Source organism: Pseudophryne corroboree, chromosome 10, assembly GCF_028390025.1.
Source record: "Pseudophryne corroboree isolate aPseCor3 chromosome 10, aPseCor3.hap2, whole genome shotgun sequence".
Lineage (NCBI taxonomy): Eukaryota > Metazoa > Chordata > Amphibia > Anura > Myobatrachidae > Pseudophryne > Pseudophryne corroboree.
The window spans coordinates 321,389,108-321,409,751 of record NC_086453.1 but is presented as its reverse complement, the minus strand read 5'-3'; the positions used below and the strand labels follow the sequence as shown (position 1 = coordinate 321,409,751).

At 45.5% G+C, this 20,644-nt stretch overlaps 1 protein-coding gene across 1 annotated transcript in view; it reads right to left on the bottom strand.

Annotated features, from left to right (window-relative positions):
- Positions 1–18,205, bottom strand: part of LOC134965587 (indolethylamine N-methyltransferase-like) — a 56,586-nt gene extending 38,381 nt beyond the window's left edge. Inside the window, exon 1 of the mRNA XM_063941942.1 lies at positions 18,096–18,205. Coding sequence (XP_063798012.1) covers positions 18,096–18,126 — 31 coding nt within the window. The 5' untranslated portion in view covers positions 18,127–18,205. The remainder of the gene's footprint in view (positions 1–18,095) is intronic.
- Between the last annotated feature and the right edge of the window lie 2,439 nt (positions 18,206–20,644).

Genomic DNA, 20,644 nt, shown 5'->3' with positions numbered 1-20,644 from the left:
ACTGTGCCGGCTAGTGAGAAGTGAGAGTTCCTTTTAGGGAAAGTTTAGGTGTCTCACCCAGGTTGTCTCCAGTACATGGGTGATGGTACCTATATAGCCACATATATCCCCATAAATTCAAGTTAATAGGATATCCATGTCAGAGTGTCACATATGTACTATATGTAATGTGGTGCTATTTGTGTAATGAGGTGCTATACGTGAAATGTGGTGCTAGTCGTATAATGTGGTGCTACAGTATACGTGTAGTGCTGTGCTATACCTGTATTGTGGTGCTATTCGTGTTATGTGGTGCTATTTGTGTAATGCAGTACTATATGTGTAGTGCGGTGCTATACATGTAATGCGGTGTCTTACATGTAATGAGGTGCTATTCATGTAATGTGGTGCTATTTGTGTAATGAGGTGCTACACGTGTTATGTGGTGCTAGTCGTATAATGTGGTGCTACAGCATACGTGTAGTGCAGTGCTATACCTGTAATGTGGTGCTATTCATGTAATGTGGTGCTATTTGTGTAATGAGGTGCTACACGTGTTATGTGGTGCTAGTCGTATAATGTGGTGCTACAGCATACGTGTAGTGCAGTGCTATACCTGTAATGTGGTGCTATTCATGTTATGTGGTGCTATTTCTGTAATGCAATGCTATACATGTAGTGTGGTACTATACATGTAATGTGGTGCTATTTGTGTAATAATGTGGTGGCTATGTATGTGGCGCCCCCCTCCCCTGTACTGAATTGGGGGCCTAGTCAACATGTGGTGGCATGTTACATTTGAAAATAAACAATATTTAAAAATTGGTGACAGGGATGGTTTTTTAACCTTGTGGAGATCAGGACGAAAGTTTCTGGGGCAGACACAAGTGCTGCAGCAGCTGATCAGTGCCGGCCATAGGTATAGGCAAACTAGGCAATGCCTAGGGCATTTGATATGCCTAGGGGCACCAGCAGCTTCTGCTGATTAAAATGATATGCGGCATGCCTATATTCTGTGTGTAGCATTTCATATGCAGATACAGCCACAGTCTCACACAGTATATAGGCATGCTGCATATAATTTTAATCAGCAGAAGCTGCTTGTGCATCCTAGCCACATAGCAATGCAAATAAGATGCATTTTCATTAAAAAAAGGTGCCCGACGTTAGCATTGATGCAAGATTTATGAGGACACATCTGTATCCAAGCAGAGGCAGAGGTCACAGTGTTAGTGGCAGTGTGAGTGCTGTGTGCATGTGAGTGGGTTGGTTGTGCAGTAGTGTTCAGAATATGTGTAAGGACCATTATGTGTGTCATGTAAAAATGCATTAATAATGTGCAACATATGTGTAAAGGGCACTATGTGTGTCATTATGTGTATAAGGGCATTAATAATGTGCGGCATATGTGTAACAGGGTACTACTGTCTGTGTCATGATGTGTATAGGGGCACTAACAATGTGCAGCAAATGTGTAGGGGCCACTATGTGTGTCATTATGTGTATAAGGGCATTAATAATGTGCGGCATATGTGTAACAGGGTACTACTGTATGTGTGTCATTATGTGTATAGGGGCACTAACAATGTGCAGCAAATGTGTAGGTGGCACTATGTGTGTCATTATGTGTATAAGGGCATTAATAATGTGCGGCTTATGTGTAAAGGACATTATGTGTAAAAGGGCATTAATAAAGGTTGTTATAATGTGTAAGGTGCATTATGTTTATAAGGACATTAATGTGTCTCATATGTGTAAGGGGCATTACTGTGTGAAATTGTGTATAAATGCATTACTAAGGTGTGGCATTATGTGTATAAGGTGCTCTACTATGTGTCATTGCATATAGAAAGGGCACTACTGTGTCGTCTAATGTGAATTAAGAGCAATAAGGTGTGGTGTAATGTGAATAAGGAGCAATTCAGTGTGATGTAATGTGAATAAGGGGCTCTACTGTGATGAGTAACGTTGATAAGGTAAAGTGATACTACTGTGGGATGTAATATGAATTATGGACACTATCGCAAGATAAAATGTGAATAAAGTTGCAGTGCTGTGTGGCGTAATTGGAATTGGGGTCACTATTGTGTGGCCATGACCCTTCCCAGCAAGAAGATGCCCCTTTTTGGGCTGTGCGTCAAATGTGCGAACTGTTCCTATTTAAAATATAGGGGGTACAAGGACTGCTATGGGTGAGGGGTAATGGTGCTGGGAAAGAGGTGCAAGGTCAGAGGCAGAACCAGCGGTGGTGCTAGGGGGCACCAGCCAAAATCTTGCCTAGGGCATCATATTGGTTAGGGCCGGCTCTGCAGCTGATGCAGAGAGAGAGCTGTTGGGGCAGAGAGAGGTGCTGCAGCATCAATGTAGAGAGAAGTGCTGCAGCAGCCAGGGCAGAGAGAGGTGCTGCAACATTTGAAGTAGAGACATGTGCTGCAGCCTCCATGAAAGAGAGAGGTGCTGTAGCAGCGGGGGCAGAGAGTGGTGCTGCAGGACAGAAGTAACTCTGCTGCACAACTACAAGCAGACAGTGAGACATATAGGGGTATATTTACTAACATTCGTAATTTTCGGAAAAAGGTCAAAGTTCAATCACGAATGACATCGACAGTGTAAAACTGCAACTTTTTGAATTTATTACACCTAATTTACTAAGCTGTCGTATTCGGATTTTTCATTTGTTCCGATGTCGATGTCATTCGTGTTTTTTTCCCGTTTTTTACGGCAGTGATTAGCAAAACACTGCCGACTTTATCACAATGAATCTCGGCCGGATCTGTGTGATCCGTGCTGGGGTTAATTTTTTTTTTTTTTTAAATAAACACTGTAAAATGGCGAAAAAAAATGCGTGGGGTCCCCCCTCCTAAGCATAACCAGCCTCGGGCTCTTTGAGCCGACCCTGGTTGCAGAAGTATGGGGGAAAAAATGACAGGGGTTCCCCCATATTTAAGCAACCAGCATCGGGCTCTGCGCCTGGTCCTGGATCCAAAAATACGGGGGACAAAAAGAGTAGGGGTCCCCCGTATTTCTAAAACCAGCACCGGGCTCCACTAGCTGGACAGATCATGCCACAGCCGGGGGTCACTTTTATATAGTGCCCTGCGACCGTGGCATCAAAAATCCAACTAGTCACCCCTGGCCGGGGTACCCTGGGGGAGTGGGGACCCCTTCAATCAAGGGGTCCCCCCCCCCAGCCACCCAAGGGCCAGGGGTGAAGCCCGAGGCTGTCCCCCCCATCCAATTGGCTGCGGATGGGGGGCTGATAGCCTTTTGTGAAAATGAAAAGATATTGTTTTTAGTAGCAGTACTACAAGGCCCAGCAAGCCTCCCCCGCATGCTGGTACTTGGAGAACCACAAGTACCAGCATGCGGCGGAAAACGGGCCCGCTGGTACCTGTAGTACTACTACTAAAAAAATACCCAAAAAAAGACAAGACACACACACCTTGAAAGTAAAGTTTTATTACATGCATCCACACAAACATACATACATACTTACCTTATGTTCACACGAGGGTCGGTCCTCTTCTCCAGTAGAATCCATGGGGTACCTGTTGAATAAATTCTACTCACCAGATCCAGGGTCCCAGGCTCCTCGTAGCATCCATTTGTAATCCACGTACTTGATTAAAATAAAAAAACGGAATGCCGAGCCACGCACTGAAAGGGGACCCATGTTTGCACATGGGCCCCCTTTCCCCGAATGCCAGAAACCCACTCTGACTGATGTCTAAGTGGGTTTCTTCAGCCAATCAGGGAGCGCCACGTTGTAGCACCCTCCTGATCGGCTGTGTGCTCCTGTACTGTCTGACAGGCGGCACACGGCAGTGTTACAATGTAGCGCCTATGCGCTCCATTGTAACCAATGGTGGGAACTTTGTGGTCAGCGGTGAGGTCACTTTCGGTCAACCGCTGACTACAAAGTTCCCACCATTGGTTACAATGGAGCGCATAGGCGCTCCATTGTAACACTGCCGCGTGCTGCCTGTCAGTCAGTACAGGAGCACACAGCCGATCAGGAGGGTGCTACAACGTGGCGCTCCCTGATTGGCTGAGGAAACCCACTTAGACATCAGTCAGAGTGGGTTTCTGGCATTCGGGGAAAGGGGGCCCATGTGCAAACATGGGTCCCCTTTCAGTGCGTGGCTCGGCATTCCGTTTTTTTATTTTAATCAAGTACGTGGATTACAAATGGATGCTACGAGGAGCCTGGGACCCTGGATCTGGTGAGTAGAATTTATTCAACAGGTACTCCATGGATTCTACTGGAGAAGAGGACAGACCCTCGTGTGAACATAAGGTAAGTATGTATGTATGTTTGTGTGGATGCATGTAATAAAACTTTACTTTCAAGGTGTGTGTGTCTTGTCTTTTTTTGGGTATTTTTTTAGTAGTAGTACTACAGGTACCAGCGGGCCCGTTTTTCCGCCGCATGCTGGTACTTGTGGTTCTCCAAGTACCAGCATGTGGGGGAGGCTTGCTGGGCCTTGTAGTACTGCTACTAAAAACAATATCTTTTCATTTTCACAAAAGGCTATCAGCCCTCCATCCGCAGCCAATTGGATGGGGGGGACAGCCTCGGGCTTCACCCCTGGCCCTTGGGTGGCTGGGGGGGGGACCCCTTGATTGAAGGGGTCCCCACTCCCCCAGGGTACCCCGGCCAGGGGTGACTAGTTGGATTTTTGATGCCACGGCCGCAGGGCACTATATAAAAGTGACCCCCGGCTGTGGCATTATCTGTCCAGCTAGTGGAGCCCGGTGCTGTTTTTAAAAATACGGGGGACCCCTACTCTTTTTGTCCCCCGTATTTTTGGAACCAGGACCAGGCGCAGAGCCCGATGCTGGTTGCTTAAATATGGGGGAACCCCTGTCAATTTTTTCCCCATATTTCTGCAACCAGGATCGGCTCAAAGAGCCCGAGGCTGGTTATGCTTAGGAGGGGGGACCCCACACAATTTTTTTAAAGAAAATAACCACTTTCCCACCCCTTCCCACTGATATACATGCACGGATCTCATGGATCCCTGCATGCCTATACAATCACGGATTAAAAAAGCAGGTCTGTTTTTTTTAGCACTTTTTTGCGAGTTGTAATTTTTCACGGCAGTGTTTTTTTTTTTTTTTGCTTTGCACTTCTTAGTAAATTACCGAGATTCATACTTAAACAGCCGCGTTTTGACCGATGGTGTATTCATTCATATTTTTTTTGTTGGACTTCCAAAAAATTACGAATGCCCTCATCACTGCCGTGATTATTTATTTAGTAAATTACCGAGATGACACTTTGATGAAAAAACGGCATCTCGGTCAAAATCGGGACCTTAGTAAATATACCCCATAAAGAGGATAGACAGAGCTCTGACATATGCCGGCTCTCAGTGTCTCCTGCTGTCGCCTCTGGCCTGCTCTGTTCCATACTCAGGCCCAGATTTATCAGGCCTTGGAAAGTGATTAATTACACAGTGATAAAATACCAACCAACCAGCTCCTATCTGCCATGTTACAGCTGATTGGTTGGTACTTTATCACCATGCTATTTATCACTCTCCAAGGCTTGACTAATCTGGGCCCTAGTCTCTGAGTCCAATTCAGTGTGCGCCCCCCTGCTTCTCCTCATCCTCCTCCTGCACTGTGGCTGCCAGTACAGTGGTTCATGGGGAGAGTGGTGGGCTGCAGCGCACCCTCTAACTTTTCCGGTGCCCGGAGCTCGTGCTCCACCGGAACCACCCTCGCTACACCCTTGCCTGACACTGCATTACATTGGTGGGAAGCAGCCACATGGTCATCACACGGTGATCAGGGACTTCCATCTGTGCAGCAGCTACACAGTTATACATGGCTCCCAGGAGAACTAGGAGCATGTGCACAAGGGGGACCATTGAGAGACATTGGGCAGTGTTGCAGTGGTTGGTGGTGTGAGGAGTTGCTGTGGAAAGCGGCTGTTCCCGGTGACCACAGTTTGTGGAGCAGTAACTGGAGCGTAGTGTCAATTCCCATCCGTGATCCATAGCTCCTGGTGATGTTTGCTGGAAGGTACAAATGGGTCTATTCAGGAAGCAGTGAAAAGCATAGAGAAGTGAGCCAGTGCAGAAGTTGTCCATGGCAACCAATAAATGTTGATGTAGCATTTATAAAGTGCATTCTATAAAATTATACGTAAGACCTGATTGATTGCCATGGGCAACTTCTCCACTGCAGCAGGATTGGCTCACTGTTAGATGATGTCAGCACTGAGGCGGAGCTTTCCCCGACAGGCAAGAGAGCCGTGGGTGATGACGTAGATTCCTGCTGGGATAGGAGGCGTACGGAGACTGGCCTAACTTGGTGACAGATAGCCATAGTACAGTGAGAGGTGGAACCTAGCTTGCCTGGAGGAACAGCTTGTGACAAAAGCAGGAAGGAGTTTTGGAGATCATCCCAATATCATTAGTTGCTAAAGCAAGTGTGTTCACACAGCGAGGGATGGTTAATCGTGCCCATTTGCCTACTTACACCCCACAAGTTTTCAGATAGAAGGTTGCTAATTTCCTGCAGTGTAGCTTCTCTGCTGAACTTTGGAACAATTTTATGGATGGTAATCATCTCAACATATCCAATACATTTTGTGGGCAACCCCATTAATACTATTGAGCTCAGTGGTGTGTTTGGGAGAAAGACTTGTATCTATTTTCCAACTAAGTCCCGGGTCTGATCCGAGATTGGAGCACAGTTCAAAACCAGGTCAGACCCGGAACTGGCTCCTTTTCTACCGCAGTTACAACCCAGATTATCCCCAGTTCAGAGCCGTTTACACTGCACACGGGTGCAGTAACCACTGGGAGTCTCAGCCGCGGTAAGAGACTCTGGCCTTCATTCCGAGTTGATCGCTCGCTAGCTACTTTTAGCAGCTGTGAAAACGCATAGTCGCCACCCACGGGGGAGTGTATTTTCACTTTGCAAGTGTGCGACCGCCGAGCGGTACAAAAACATTTTGTGCAAAACAAGACTAGCCCTGCAGTTACTTATCCTGTGTGATGAATCCAGCTACGTAGGGCCCGGAATTGACGTTAGACACCCGCCCTGCAAACGCCTGGACATGCCTGCGTTTTCCCAAATACTCCCAGTAAACGGTCAGTTGACACCCACAAACACCTTCTTCCTGTCAATCTCCTTGCGATCGGCTGTGTGAATGGATTCTTTGCTAGAACCATTGCACAGCAACGATGCTCTTTGTACCCATACGACGCGCCTGCGCATTGTGGTGCCTACGCATGTGCAGTTTTGCCGTTTTTTTAAATGATCACTCCGCAGCGAACAACGAGCAATCAACTCAGAATGAGGGCCTCTATCTTCTGATGTTACTGACCCCTCCCCCAGATAGTGTAATCGCTGCAGGAAGCAGCATCCTGGCTGTGGATCTTCCTATGCTGTAATCGGGAGCCAGGTCTTATCCATTTACACTGCCCCTTATTTCGGATCCTTCCAGGCACCAGCACTGCAAGCTAGCCAGGTGAGTTTTCTGTGGTTACTGGACCCGAATGAACCCTTTTTGACAGAGCAGTGACAATTATCACGGCAATAACCCACGTTTTAGCAGCAGTAGAAAAGGTGTATTATATACAAGAATGGAGACAACTAGTTAGCCAGACCCTCACAGTTATTTACTGCAGTATCTCCTAGTAAGAAAGTATACCACTATCAGTGTGCTAGCTAATCCTTAAAACTTTGCTTTAGTGGACCTACTGCTAAAACTCATTCCATGGAGTGCACAAAATCTGGGCTCAAGTGCTTCTGTTCCAATGTTGTCATGAATGCCCATCACTCCAGTGCGTACCCAGCTTAATGTAGAATTTGACTTGTCATTTGAAGTAATTGCACAGTTGACTTTATTGCAAGTTTTTGTTTACTAGAACATTGTGAATTAGTCAAGTTCTTTAGAAAGGGTTTGTATGATAAGCAGGGCTTAAAGTGGTCCTGGAGAGGTGGCGGAACTCATTTACCCTTAACCCCGTCACATTAAGCTGAGCCAGTGCTAGTATTTTCGCCATCTCCCTGCAAACTATAAATTAGTGGCCTACTTCCCATACTTTATAAAGGGACATTAATCTTACAAAGTAGCAGCGTGGTCACACAATTTAACCCCAAATTCAAATAACACCACACAGTAGCAGAATCTTATTCATATTACAGTGCTTGTAGTGCCCCTGATTCATATTACACCACTCAGTAATGCCCCTTATTATGGTAAACTAACTCAGTAGTGCCCTTAATTCATGTTACACTACACAATGATACCCTTTATACATTTTATACCACTCAGTAGTGCCCCTTATATGCAATGCCCAAATTAGTGCTCCTTATATACAATACCCACAGTAGTGCCCCTTACACACAATTCCTACAGTAGTAGTGCCCCTTACATATAGTGCCCACAGTTGTAGTGTCCCATACACATAATGACCACAGTAGTACCGCTTATACAAATGTAATGCCCACACAAGTGCCGCTAATACCCAAGATGCCCACAGTAGTAGTGCTGCTTACACATAATGCCCACAACAGTAATGCAACTTATACATATAGGCCCTCATTCCGAGTTGATCGGTCGCAAGGCGAATTTAGCAGAGTTACACACGCTAAGCCGCCGCCTACTGGGAGTGTATCTTAGCATCTTAAAATTGCGACCGATGTATTCGCAATATTGCGCTCACAAACTACTTAGCAGTTTCTGAGTAGCTCCAGACTTACACTGCCTGTGCGATCAGTTCAGTGCTTGTCTTTCCTGGTTTGACGTCACAAACACACCCAGCGTTCGCCCAACCACTCCCCCGTTTCTCCGGCCACTCCTGCGTTTTTTCCGGAAACGGTAGCGTTTTCAGCCACACTCCCATAAAACAGCCTGTTTCCGCCCAGTAACACCCATTTCCTGTCAATCACATTACGATCGCCGGAGCGCTGAAAAAGCCGTGAGTAAAAATACTATCTTCATAGCAAAGATACTTGGCGCAGTCGCAGTGCGAATATTGCGCATGCGCACTAAGCGGAATTTCACTGCGATGCGATTAAAAATACCGAGCGAACGACTCGGAATGAGGGCCATAATGCCTACAGTAGTGCCCCTTATACACTTCTCTGGCTCTGTCACTCCAGCAACTCACAGCCTGTGTCCCTCCAGTAGCTCAATGCCCTGTATCTCTCCAGAAGCTTCCCCATCTCTCTTGTCCCTCCAAGCCCTCTCATCTTCTCTTCAAGATGCACAGAGCTTGTTCCTCTTCATGGCACTTCATCACTTCAGCAGTGGTGACAGCATGACATCACATACCACTGGGTCCTGAGTAGGAGATGAATGCTGTCCAACAGACACAATGTGTCTGAGAACCAGGAGGCTGTAGATGGAGGACCATGGAGCCACCAGGACATGAGGAAGAGAGAGTTGGTGCAGCTTATCAGTAACAGTAGCACCAGCTACTTCATTGATTGACATAGATGATGGGGTGGGCTTTTCTGTTGGAATTACTGTGCAGAGCAATGAAGGAGGTGGAACTACTACTGTGGGAACTGAGTTCCACCCAGTTTCCCCCCACCCACTTTAACCCCTGATGGTAAGATAAGTTTATAGGAGATATTATCCCTTTTCCTGCAGGTATCTAACACAGGCTTGAGTTTGGTGTGTATTTTTAATTTTAGATTATGTTGTAAGCTCATATACTTATTGTATGTATGCATACTGTCGGCCTAAATCAGATCTGATTGCTGTTGTGCGAATTCGATTATCAACAACCGTGCATGCATGTGGATCATAATGCGCACGCACAAGGCCAAACTATGAAAGAAATCAGCATCTTCTTTGATTGCTTGGCAAACGCAGGTTGGATGACAGGAATCAGACATTTGAGGGTGGTAACTGGCCATTTTCTGGGAGTTTCAGGAAAAACCCAGGCATTTCCAAGCGTTTTTAGGGAGGGTGTGTGACATCAGCTCCGGCCCGGTCAGCCTTTTTCTTTTGCACGGTAGGAGCAAGTCCTGGGCTACGCACAGACTGCACAGACTGGAAAAAACATTTGAAGGTGAGTGAGTTGCGAACGGATTTGCAACTGACCAGCATTTGTGAAGCTTTTCATATGGCCTACGCAGACTAGCATGTGGCGGAATTTCACTCTGTCTTGGTCGGCGACTATCCGATCGCAAACCTATGCAAAAGGGGGCATGGCTTTGCAGCAATGCGGCGCTCATGAGCCACGCCCCATTTTCCACCACTGTGGGGGGCATTCCAGTGCTCTATGAGCTGCTGGCATGCCCGCAGTCCCTTTGTCACCTATGAATATGCGCACAGCATCTATTAATCACAGAGCTGCTAGTGAGAGGAGGCCTACCAACTGCCCCACCACTGCAGGACACTTCGGGCCGCAGGTGGGACAGCGGGACAGTCCCCCAAAAAATGGGACTATCCCTTGAAAATTGGGACAGTTGGGAGGTATGCCTTATGTACACAGGCATGCTCTGTCTGTATGAACAATTTCATAGTTGCTACGTCCTTCTCATAAGGTTAGATTTATCTAAGCTTGGCGAGAGGTAAGGTGGAGAGAGGTATAGTACTAACTAATGTGCGTGACACTTTTTTTTACAGGATATGTTTTAAAATGACAGGAGAGGATTGGTTGGTACTAGTGATGTGCTCCGGAAATTTTTCGGGTTTTGTGTTTTGGTTTTGGGTTCAGTTCCGCGGCCGTGTTTTGGATTCGGACGCGTTTTGGCAAAACCTCACCGAAATTTTTTTGTCGGATTCGGGGGTGTTTTGGATTCGGGTGTTTTTTTCAAAAAACCCTAAAAAACAGCTTAAATCATAGAATTTGGGGGTCATTTTGATCCCAAAGTATTATTAACCTCAATATCCATAATTTCCACTCATTTTCAGTCTATTCTGAACACCTCACACCTCACAATATTATTTTTAGTCCTAAAATTTGCACTGAGGTCGCTGGATGGCTAAGCTAAGCGACCCAAGTGGCCGACACAAACACCTGGCCCATCTAGGAGTGGCACTGCAGTGTCAGACAGGATGGCACTTCAAAAAAATAGTCCCCAAACAGCACATGATGCAAAGAAAAAAAGAGGCGCAATGAGGTAGCTGTGTGACTAAGCTAAGCGACCCAAGTGGCCATCACAAACACCTGGCCCATCTAGGAGTGGCACTGCAGTGTCAGACAGGATGGCACTTCAAAAAAATAGTCCCCAAACAGCACATGATGCAAAGAAAAAAAGAGGCGCAATGGAGGTAGCTGTGTGACTAAGCTAAGCGACCCAAGTGGCCGACACAAACACCTGGCCCATCTAGGAGTGGCACTGCAGTGTCAGACAGGATGGCACTTCAAAAAATAGTCCCCAAACAGCACATGATGCAAAGAAAAATGAAAGAAAAAAGAGGTGCAAGATGGAATTGTCCTTGGGCCCTCCCACCCACCCTTATGTTGCATAAACAGGACATGCACACTTTAACGAACCCATCATTTCAGCGAAAGGGTCTGCCACACGACTGTGACTGAAATGACTGGTTGGTTTGGGCCCCCGCCAAAAAAGAAGCAATCAATCTCTCCTTGCACAAACTGGCTCTACAGAGGCAAGATGTCCACCTCCTCCTCATCGTCCGATTCATCACCCCTTTCACTGTGTACATCCCCCTCCTCACAGATTATTAATTCGTCCCCACTGGAATCCACCATCTCAGGTCCCCGTGTACTTTCTGGAGGCAATTGCTGCTGGTGAATGTCTCCACGGAGGAATTGATTATAATTCATTTTAATGAACATCATCTTCTCCACATTTTCTGGAAGTAACCTCGTACGCCGATTGCTGACAAGGTGAGCGGCTGCACTAAACACTCTTTCGGAGTACACACTGGAGGGAGGGCAACTTAGGTAGAATAAAGCCAGTTTCTGCAAGGGCCTCCAAATTGCCTCTTTTTCCTGCCAGTATACGTATGGACTGTCTGACGTGCCTATTTGGATGCGGTCACTCATATAATCCTCCACCATTCTTTCAATGGTGAGAGAATCATATGCAGTGACAGTAGACGACATGTCAGTAATCGTTGGCAGGTCCTTCAGTCCGGACCAGATGTCAGCACTCGCTCCAGACTGCCCTGCATCACCGCCAGCGGGTGGGCTCGGAATTCTTAGCCTTTTCCTCGCACCCCCAGTTGCGGGAGAATGTGAAGGAGGAGCTGTTGACGGGTCACGTTCCGCTTGAATTGACAATTTTCTCACCAGCAGGTCTTTGAACCTCTGCAGACTTGTGTCTGCCGGAAAGAGAGATACAACGTAGGTTTTAAATCTAGGATCGAGCACGGTGGCCAAAATGTAGTGCTCTGATTTCAACAGATTGACCACCCGTGAATCCTGGTTAAGCAAATTAAGGGCTCCATCCACAAGTCCCACATGCCTAGCGGAATCGCTCTGTTTTAGCTCCTCCTTCAATGTCTCCAGCTTCTTCTGCAAAAGCCTGATGAGGGGAATGACCTGACTCAGGCTGGCAGTGTCTGAACTGACTTCAGGTGTGGCAAGTTCAAAGGGTTGCAGAACCTTGCACAACGCTGAAATCATTCTCCACTGCGCTTGAGACAGGTGCATTCCACCTCCTTTGCCTATATTGTGGCCAGATGTATAGGCTTGAATAGCCTTTTGCTGCTCCTCCATCCTCTGAAGCATATAGAGGGTTGAATTCCACCTCGTTACCACCTCTTGCTTCAGATGATGGCAGGGCAGGTTCAGGTATTTTTGGTGGTGCTCCAGTCTTCTGTACACGGTGCCTGAACGCCGAAAGTGGCCCGCAATTCTTCTGGCCACCGACAGCATCTCTTGCACGCCCCTGTCATTTTTTAAATAATTCTGCACAACCAAATTCAAGGTATGTGCAAAACATGGGACGTGCTAGAATTTGCCCAGATGTAATGCACGCACAATATTGGTGGCGTTGTCCGATGTCACAAATCCCCAGGAGAGTCCAATTGGGGTAAGCCATTCTGCGATGATCTTCCTCAGTTGCCGTAAGAGGTTTTCAGCTGTGTGCCTATTCTGGAAAGCGGTGATACAAAGCGTAGCCTGCCTAGGAACGAGTTGGCGTTTGCGAGATGCTGCTACTGGTGCCGCCGCTGCTGTTCTTGCAGCGGGAGGCAATACATCTACCCAGTGGGCTGTCACAGTCATATAGTCCTGGGTCTGCCCTGCTCCACTTGTCCACATGTCCGTGGTTAAGTGGACATTGGGTACAACTGCATTTTTTAGGACACTGGTGAGTCTTTTTCTGAGGTCTGTGTACATTTTCGGTATCGACTGCCTAGAGAAATGGAACCTAGATGGTATTTGGTACCGGGGACACAGTACCTCAATCAAGTCTATAGTTGGCTCTGAATTAATGATGGATACCGGAACCACGTTTCTCACTGCCCAGGCTGCCAAGGCCTCAGTTATCCGCTTTGCAGCAGGATGACTGCTGTGATATTTCATCTTCCTCGCAAAGGACTGTTGTACAGTCAATTGCTTACTGGAAGTAGTACAAGTGGTCTTCCGACTTCCCCTCTGAGATGACGATCGACTCCCAGCAGCAACAACAGCAGCACCAGCAGCAGTAGGCGTTACACTCAAGGATGCATCGGAGGAATCCCAGGCAGGAGAGGACTTGTCAGACTTGCCAGTGACATGGCCTGCAGGACTATTGGCTTTCCTGAGTAAGGAGGAAATTGACACTGAGGGAGTTGGTGGTGTGGTTTGCAGGAGCTTGGTTACAAGAGGAAGGGATTTACTGGTCAGTGGACTGCTTCCACTGTCACCCAAAGTTTTTGAACTTGTCACTGACTTATGATGAATGCGCTGCAGGTGACGTATAAGGGAGGATGTTCCGAGGTGGTTAACGTCCTTACCCCTACTTATTACAGCTTGACAAAGGCAACACACGGCTTGACACCTGTTGTCCGCATTTGTGTTGAAATAATTCCACACCGAAGAGCTGATTTTTTTTGTATTTTGACCAGGCATGTCAATGGCCATATTCGTCCCACTTACAACAGGTGTCTCCCCGGGTGCCTGACTTAAACAAACCACCTCACCATCAGAATCCTCCTTGTCAATTTCCTCCCCAGCGCCAGCAACACCCATATCCTCATCTTGGTGTACTTCAACACTGACATCTTCAATTTGACTATCAGGAACTGGACTGCGGGTGCTCCTTCCAGCACTTGCAGGGGGCGTGCAAATGGTGGAAGACGCAAGCTCTTCCCGTCCAGTGTTGGGAAGGTCAGGCATCGCAACTGACACAATTGGACTCTCCTTGGGGATTTGTGATTTCGAAGAACGCACAGTTCTTTGCTGTGCTTTTGCCAGCTTAAGTCTTTTCTTTTTTCTAGCGAGAGGATGACTGCTTCCATCCTCATGTGAAGCTGAACCACTAGCCATGATCATAGGCCAGGGCCTCAGCCGTTCCTTGCCACTCCGTGTCGTAAATGGCATATTGGCAAGTTTACGCTTCTCCTCAGACGCTTTTACTGAACTTTTGTGTTTTGGATTTTACATGCTCTGTACTATGACATTGGGCATCGGCCTTGGCAGACGACGTTGATGGCATTTCATCGTCTCGGCCATGACTAGTGGCAGCAGCTTCAGCACGAGGTGGAAGTGGATCTTGATCTTTCCCTATTTTTTTAACCTCCACGTTTTTGTTCTCCATATTTTAATGTGTGGAATTATATGCCAGTATCAATAGCAATGGCCTACTACTATATATACTGCGCACAACTAAAAGGCACCACAGGTATACAATGTAGATGGATGGATAGTATACTTAATGGATGACGAGTGACGACACAGAGGTAGGTACAGCAGTGGCCTACCGTACTGCTATATACAGTATAATGGACCTGGTGGACACTGTCAGCAAACTGCTAAACTAGTCTAATAAAAAGGCACCACGGGTATACAATGTAGATAGATGGATAGTATACTTAATGGATGACGAGTGACGACACAGAGGTAGGTACAGCAGTGGCCTACCGTACTGCTATATACAGTATAATGGACCTGGTGGACACTGTCAGCAAACTGCTAAACTAGTCTAAAAAAAAGGCACCACAGGTATACAATGTAGATGGATAGTATACTTAATGGATGACGAGTGACGACACAGAGGTAGGTACAGCAGTGGCCTACCGTACTGCTATATACAGTATACTGGACCTGGTGGACACTGTCAGCAAACTGCTAAACTAGTCTAAAAAAAAGGCACCACAGGTATACAATGTAGAAGGATGGATAGTATACTTAATGGATGACGAGTGACGACACAGAGGTAGGTACAGCAGTGGCCTACCGTACTGCTATATACAGTATACTGGATCTGGTGGACACTGTCAGCAAACTGCTAAACTAGTCTAAAAAAAAGGCACCACAGGTATACAATGTAGATGGATGGATAGTATACTTAATGGATGACGAGTGACGACACAGAGGTAGGTACAGCAGTGGCCTACCGTACTGCTATATATAGTATACTGGACCTGGTGGACACTGTCAGCAAACTGCTAAACTAGTCTAAAAAAAAGGCACCACAAGAGTGTTTTTCAGGCAGACAAACTTATACTGGTGGTCACTGTCAGCAAAACTCTGCACTGTACTCCTGCTATAGCTGCTCTCCAGTCCCCACAATTAAGCAGTGTGAGCACTCAGCACAGATATATCATGCAGCACACTGAGCACAGATATGGTATGGAGCGTTTTTTTCAGGCAGAGAACGGATAAAAAACTGGTGGTCACTTCTCAGCAAAACTCTGCACTGTTCTCCTCCTAACAGCTGCTCCCCAATCCTCCCCACAATTATAGTAATAAACAAGCAATCAGATCAACTGTCTTCTACTAGTATTAGTATATAAACGGAGAGGACGCCTGCCACGTCCTCTCCCTATCATCTCAATGCACGTGTGAAAATGGCGGCGACGCGCGGCTGCTTATATAGAATCCGAATCTCGCGAGAATCCGACAGCGGGATGATGACGTTCGGGCGCGCTCGGGTTAACCGAGCCATACGGGAGAATCCGAGTATGGCTTTGACCCGTGTAAAAAGGGTGAAGTTCGGGGGGGGGGGTTCGGTTTCTCGGAAACTGAACCCGCTCATCACTAGTTGGTACTTTATCTCTCTCACTCGTTCTCTCTCTCGTTCTATCTCTCATTCTCTCACTCATTCTCTCTCTTTCTCTCGTTCTCTCTCTCTTTCTCATTCTCTCTGTCGTTCTCTCTCGCACGCGTTCTCTCTCACGCGCGCACGTACTCTTTCTATAGCGTTCTCTCTCTCTCGTTCTCTTGCATTCTTTCTGTCTCTCATTTTTTCTTTCTCTTGTTCTCTCTCTCTCTCTCCAAGTTTTGATAAATCACCCCCACAATCAGTGCTATCATTCCCATGGAACTCAATGACATGCTGTACCTACACCTTTTATTTGATATAATTACTAATTCTTAAAGTTAGCTCCAGAGTCAGAGAAATCAGTGAAATCCCATCAGAGTAATCTATTTCATAGCACTAAATAATGTATGATCTATATAGAATAGGGCTTGCTTTCAATCACACATAATACGTATAGTATTTAGCAGCTTTTTTTCTCACTTTAAATGACGCTGATCAGGTTAGCAGCAATTTAATCATGTAAACTCTTGAAGCAGTGAGATTAATGGATATAGTCACAATTTTTATAAAACATGGCCATGTTAAGTTTTAGTTACCACTCCGCCTCAGGTTTCCGTTTTTGTAGTCCTCCCGGCTCTGGTGCTAATTAACCATTCAAGATGAGCCTTATCCGGAGATACGTCCAAATTCCTCCTGATGCTCGGCGTGGGTGGTAAAGTAGGTTGTCACTGGCAGGTACAAATACAGAGACGCGTTTCACTGCCTCCTGACATCGGCAGCTTCCTCAGTCCTCAGTTCCTCAGACTGAGGAAGCTGCCGATGTCAGGAGGCAGTGAAACGCGTCTCTGTATTTGTACCTGCCAGTGACAACCTACTTTACCACCCACGCCGAGCATCAGGAGGAATTTGGACGTATCTCCGGATAAGGCTCATCTTGAATGGTTAATTAGCACCAGAGCCGGGAGGACTACAAAAACGGAAACCTGAGGCGGAGTGGTAACTAAAACTTAACATGGCCATGTTTTATAAAAATCGTGACTATATCCATTAATCTCACTGCTTCAAGAGTTTACATGATTAAATTGCTGCTAACCTGATCAGCGTCATTTAAAGTGAGAAAAAAAGCTGCTAAATACTATACGTATTATGTGTGATTGAAAGCAAGCCCTATTCTATATATATCATACATTATTTAGTGCTATAACATCTACCTCAAGATTAAAATCATCAAAGAAAGGAAACAGCAGTAAACCAAGTGAAAATAAGTAACCAGATAACGGACTCAGCTGTTGCAGCTTTGTAGCAATTAAGTGAAACACTGGGACTTATTGAAACTATTGTATCTTTTTTGCACTAAGAGGGCTAGCTAAACCAATTTGTGGAGCAGAGCATTTTTTATATATTATTAATTGATGTCAATGTGGTTTTAGTGTTTTATATGCAAATTTGTTGTTAAGGCAAGGGAAAGATTTTTTATTAATTTATATCCTTGGTACTATAATAGTACTAGTGGAGAATTATCATCGAGATAAAAGTTAATTAATAAATTTATTGTAATAAGAAATCTGCAAGCGCTGTCTATATTTCTTTTGTTTTAGTTTTCTTGTCCATTTGAAGGGGGTTGGGAAGTCCCTCTGCGTATAGTGAGCTGCATGCAGATTTGGGACATATACATGTTGGTAATTGAATAAAACTAATTGTATTGGCGCCAGGGGGGCTACTTTAGTGTAGGTGTTTTTCTATTGTAATCTATTTCATCTTTCTACAACAAAATAAGCATCTGAAGATTTGTCCAGAGTGTGAAAGATACTATACAGAAAATATTACATCAGCTTGTAACTTTAGGTGAATGAAGGTTGTGTTTTGTCATTTTAACGTAGCAAATACAAACAAAGCTTCCTCCCTTTTATGTAGTCAACTACCAGATAAATAATGTAACCTTAATAGGAAGATAAAGTAGTGTATAGAGCACATACCTGTACTGAAAACTTGGTGAAGTTTCTCCATGGGAAATTTCAAGCATTCATCTGCAAAGACCTGATTAGGTTTATCAGAAAAATAGTGTTCAAGCCACGCTCTTGAATCCATCCCATGTATATTATAGAGCTTTTGGCAGCTGGAGTCCATCTTGTATTATTGTATCACAGACAAGGTTCCTCTCACTATTTGTCTCTGTTACACATGACTGTTCCATAGATTCTGTTTATATACAGTAGTATATGCTAGGATCAATTGACTTAAGTTAATCAGGTATATCAGTGATTTAGTCATGGGAAAACAGGTGATCTCCTGATAAAGAACAAATTACAATAATACATATTTGTTCATGTTATGTTTAATAACTTGGTAATACATAAATGCCTATTTTATTATAATGATGTAGGGTGAAGCTACAGTATGTGCACAATTTTTTTAGCAAGTATAATTTTGTTGTAAGGAACAAATTCAGATGTTGGGAGTTTAGGAGAAGTCCAAAGATGGAGTAAGGTTTCCCTCTTACCTGAAAAGTACAAAAATAGTAATGGCAATCCTTGGTGCTTCTACCTGTATATCAGTATGAGAGGGGGGAGGGTTGTGATAAATGATCTTTAAGTTTATCAGTTAGTAGCAACTTAAATAATGGATTTATCAGAAGATGAAGGTGGCATGGGTGCTGAAACACGTTAGGCATTCTATTTCTATATACTGAAAGATCCTGCGCTTTACAGAGGATCCAATCATGTCTGTTCCCAACATTTAACTGGCCAAACAGGACCTGTTAAGCCTAGCCATTGGGTATTCACATACATTGTAGATCACTTACTGTAGAGACCAGCCTACACCAGTTCTCAATCACTGGCATAGCAAACATACTGTACAGCAACCTTTATACATTGGCTCATATACTGTGTTTACCAACTTATAACATCTCCAAGTCAGCAGTATGGCAGTTTAACTTTCTGGTGTTTGCAGCCACTACATACTGTATAGCCAAAGCAGGGGCATTTTAAGAGAGGAGAGGACCCGCATGCAGTCAGTGGCGCACCCAGGGGGGGTTTCCGAGTACCCAGAAACCCCCCTCCACTAAAAAAAAAAAAAAAAAAATTTTTTTTTTTTTTTTTTTTTTAGCTGCATGAGTATTATTAATGACTGTCTAGCGTCCTCTGCAGCCTGCTGTCTTCCTGGTGGCACTTGCAAGTGCAATAAAAGTTTACTTTATTTTAATTATAGTACATATATATCCATGTGCCTACATATATACACATGTATATACATACATACATACACATAAACACACACACACACACACACACACACATATGATATATATATATATATATATACATGTGTATGTATATATGTATACTGTATGTGTGTATATATATATATATATATATGCATGTTTAATATGCTATGTATATGTGTATATGGGTTCACTACGATCTCCCGGCGGCCGGCCTCCCGGCGACCAGCATACCGGCGCCGGGAGGCCGGCCGCCGGCTTACCAACAGTGTGGCGAGCGCAAATGAGCCCCTTGCGGGCTCGCTGCGCTCGCCACGCTACGCGCGCCACACTATTCTATTCTCCCTCCAGGGGGGTCTTGGACCCCCACGAGGGAGAATAAGTGTCGGTATGCCGGCGGTCAGGCTCCCGGCGCCGGTATGCTGGTCGCTGGGAGCCCGACCGCCGGCATACTGAAGACTACCCGTGTATATGTATGTGTGCGTGTATGTATATATATATATATATATATATATATATGTGTGTGTGTGTGTGTATAGATATATGTATATATATATATATATGTGTAGATATATATATATATATATATACACACACACACACACACACACACACACACACACACACACACAGACACACTAGTTTTACGGACCCAGCATATACTGGGTCACCTCAGTCCCCACTCCCGTGATTGGCTCCGCCCAGTTCTGGAAACCCCCCCATGCAAATCCTGCGTTTGCCACTGTGCAGTCTCTGTCGCGGACCCCCTCCTCTCCAGCAGCAGTAGACTGTGGCACAATGCCAGAGTCTATTGACATGCACAGGTCTCCGGGAACATGTCACCTGCACCTTGTTCCCGGGGACACCTTCCCTGCGCATGCACAAATCAATCGGCCACGGTGGCTATTTTCCGAGTGATTTGTGCCCACACAGCAAGGCCACTGTCGTGGGACTCTGGAGTGGTGAGTATAATGTATGGGTGCAGTGTGTGCTGTGTGGGCCCCCCTAGACCCCAGGGGCCCTTGTGCACCACAAACACTGCATCCATAATAGAAATGCCTTGAGATAAAGGCATAGTACATGGCCAGTCACACGCTCGGATTATATAATACCAGCTTTAAATCAATAGCCAAGATATTTATATTACAAACAGCCTTCAGCGGACAGCAGCCTTCTTTTACTTGTTCAAGCGCTTGAAGCTGCTTTTACAGCCTGGAGACAGAGCACATGGGAGAACTGGTGTCTGGCTGTATACCTGCCGGCTTCAAGTAGCTCTAGAACGCTATAGTGCACATTTCATAT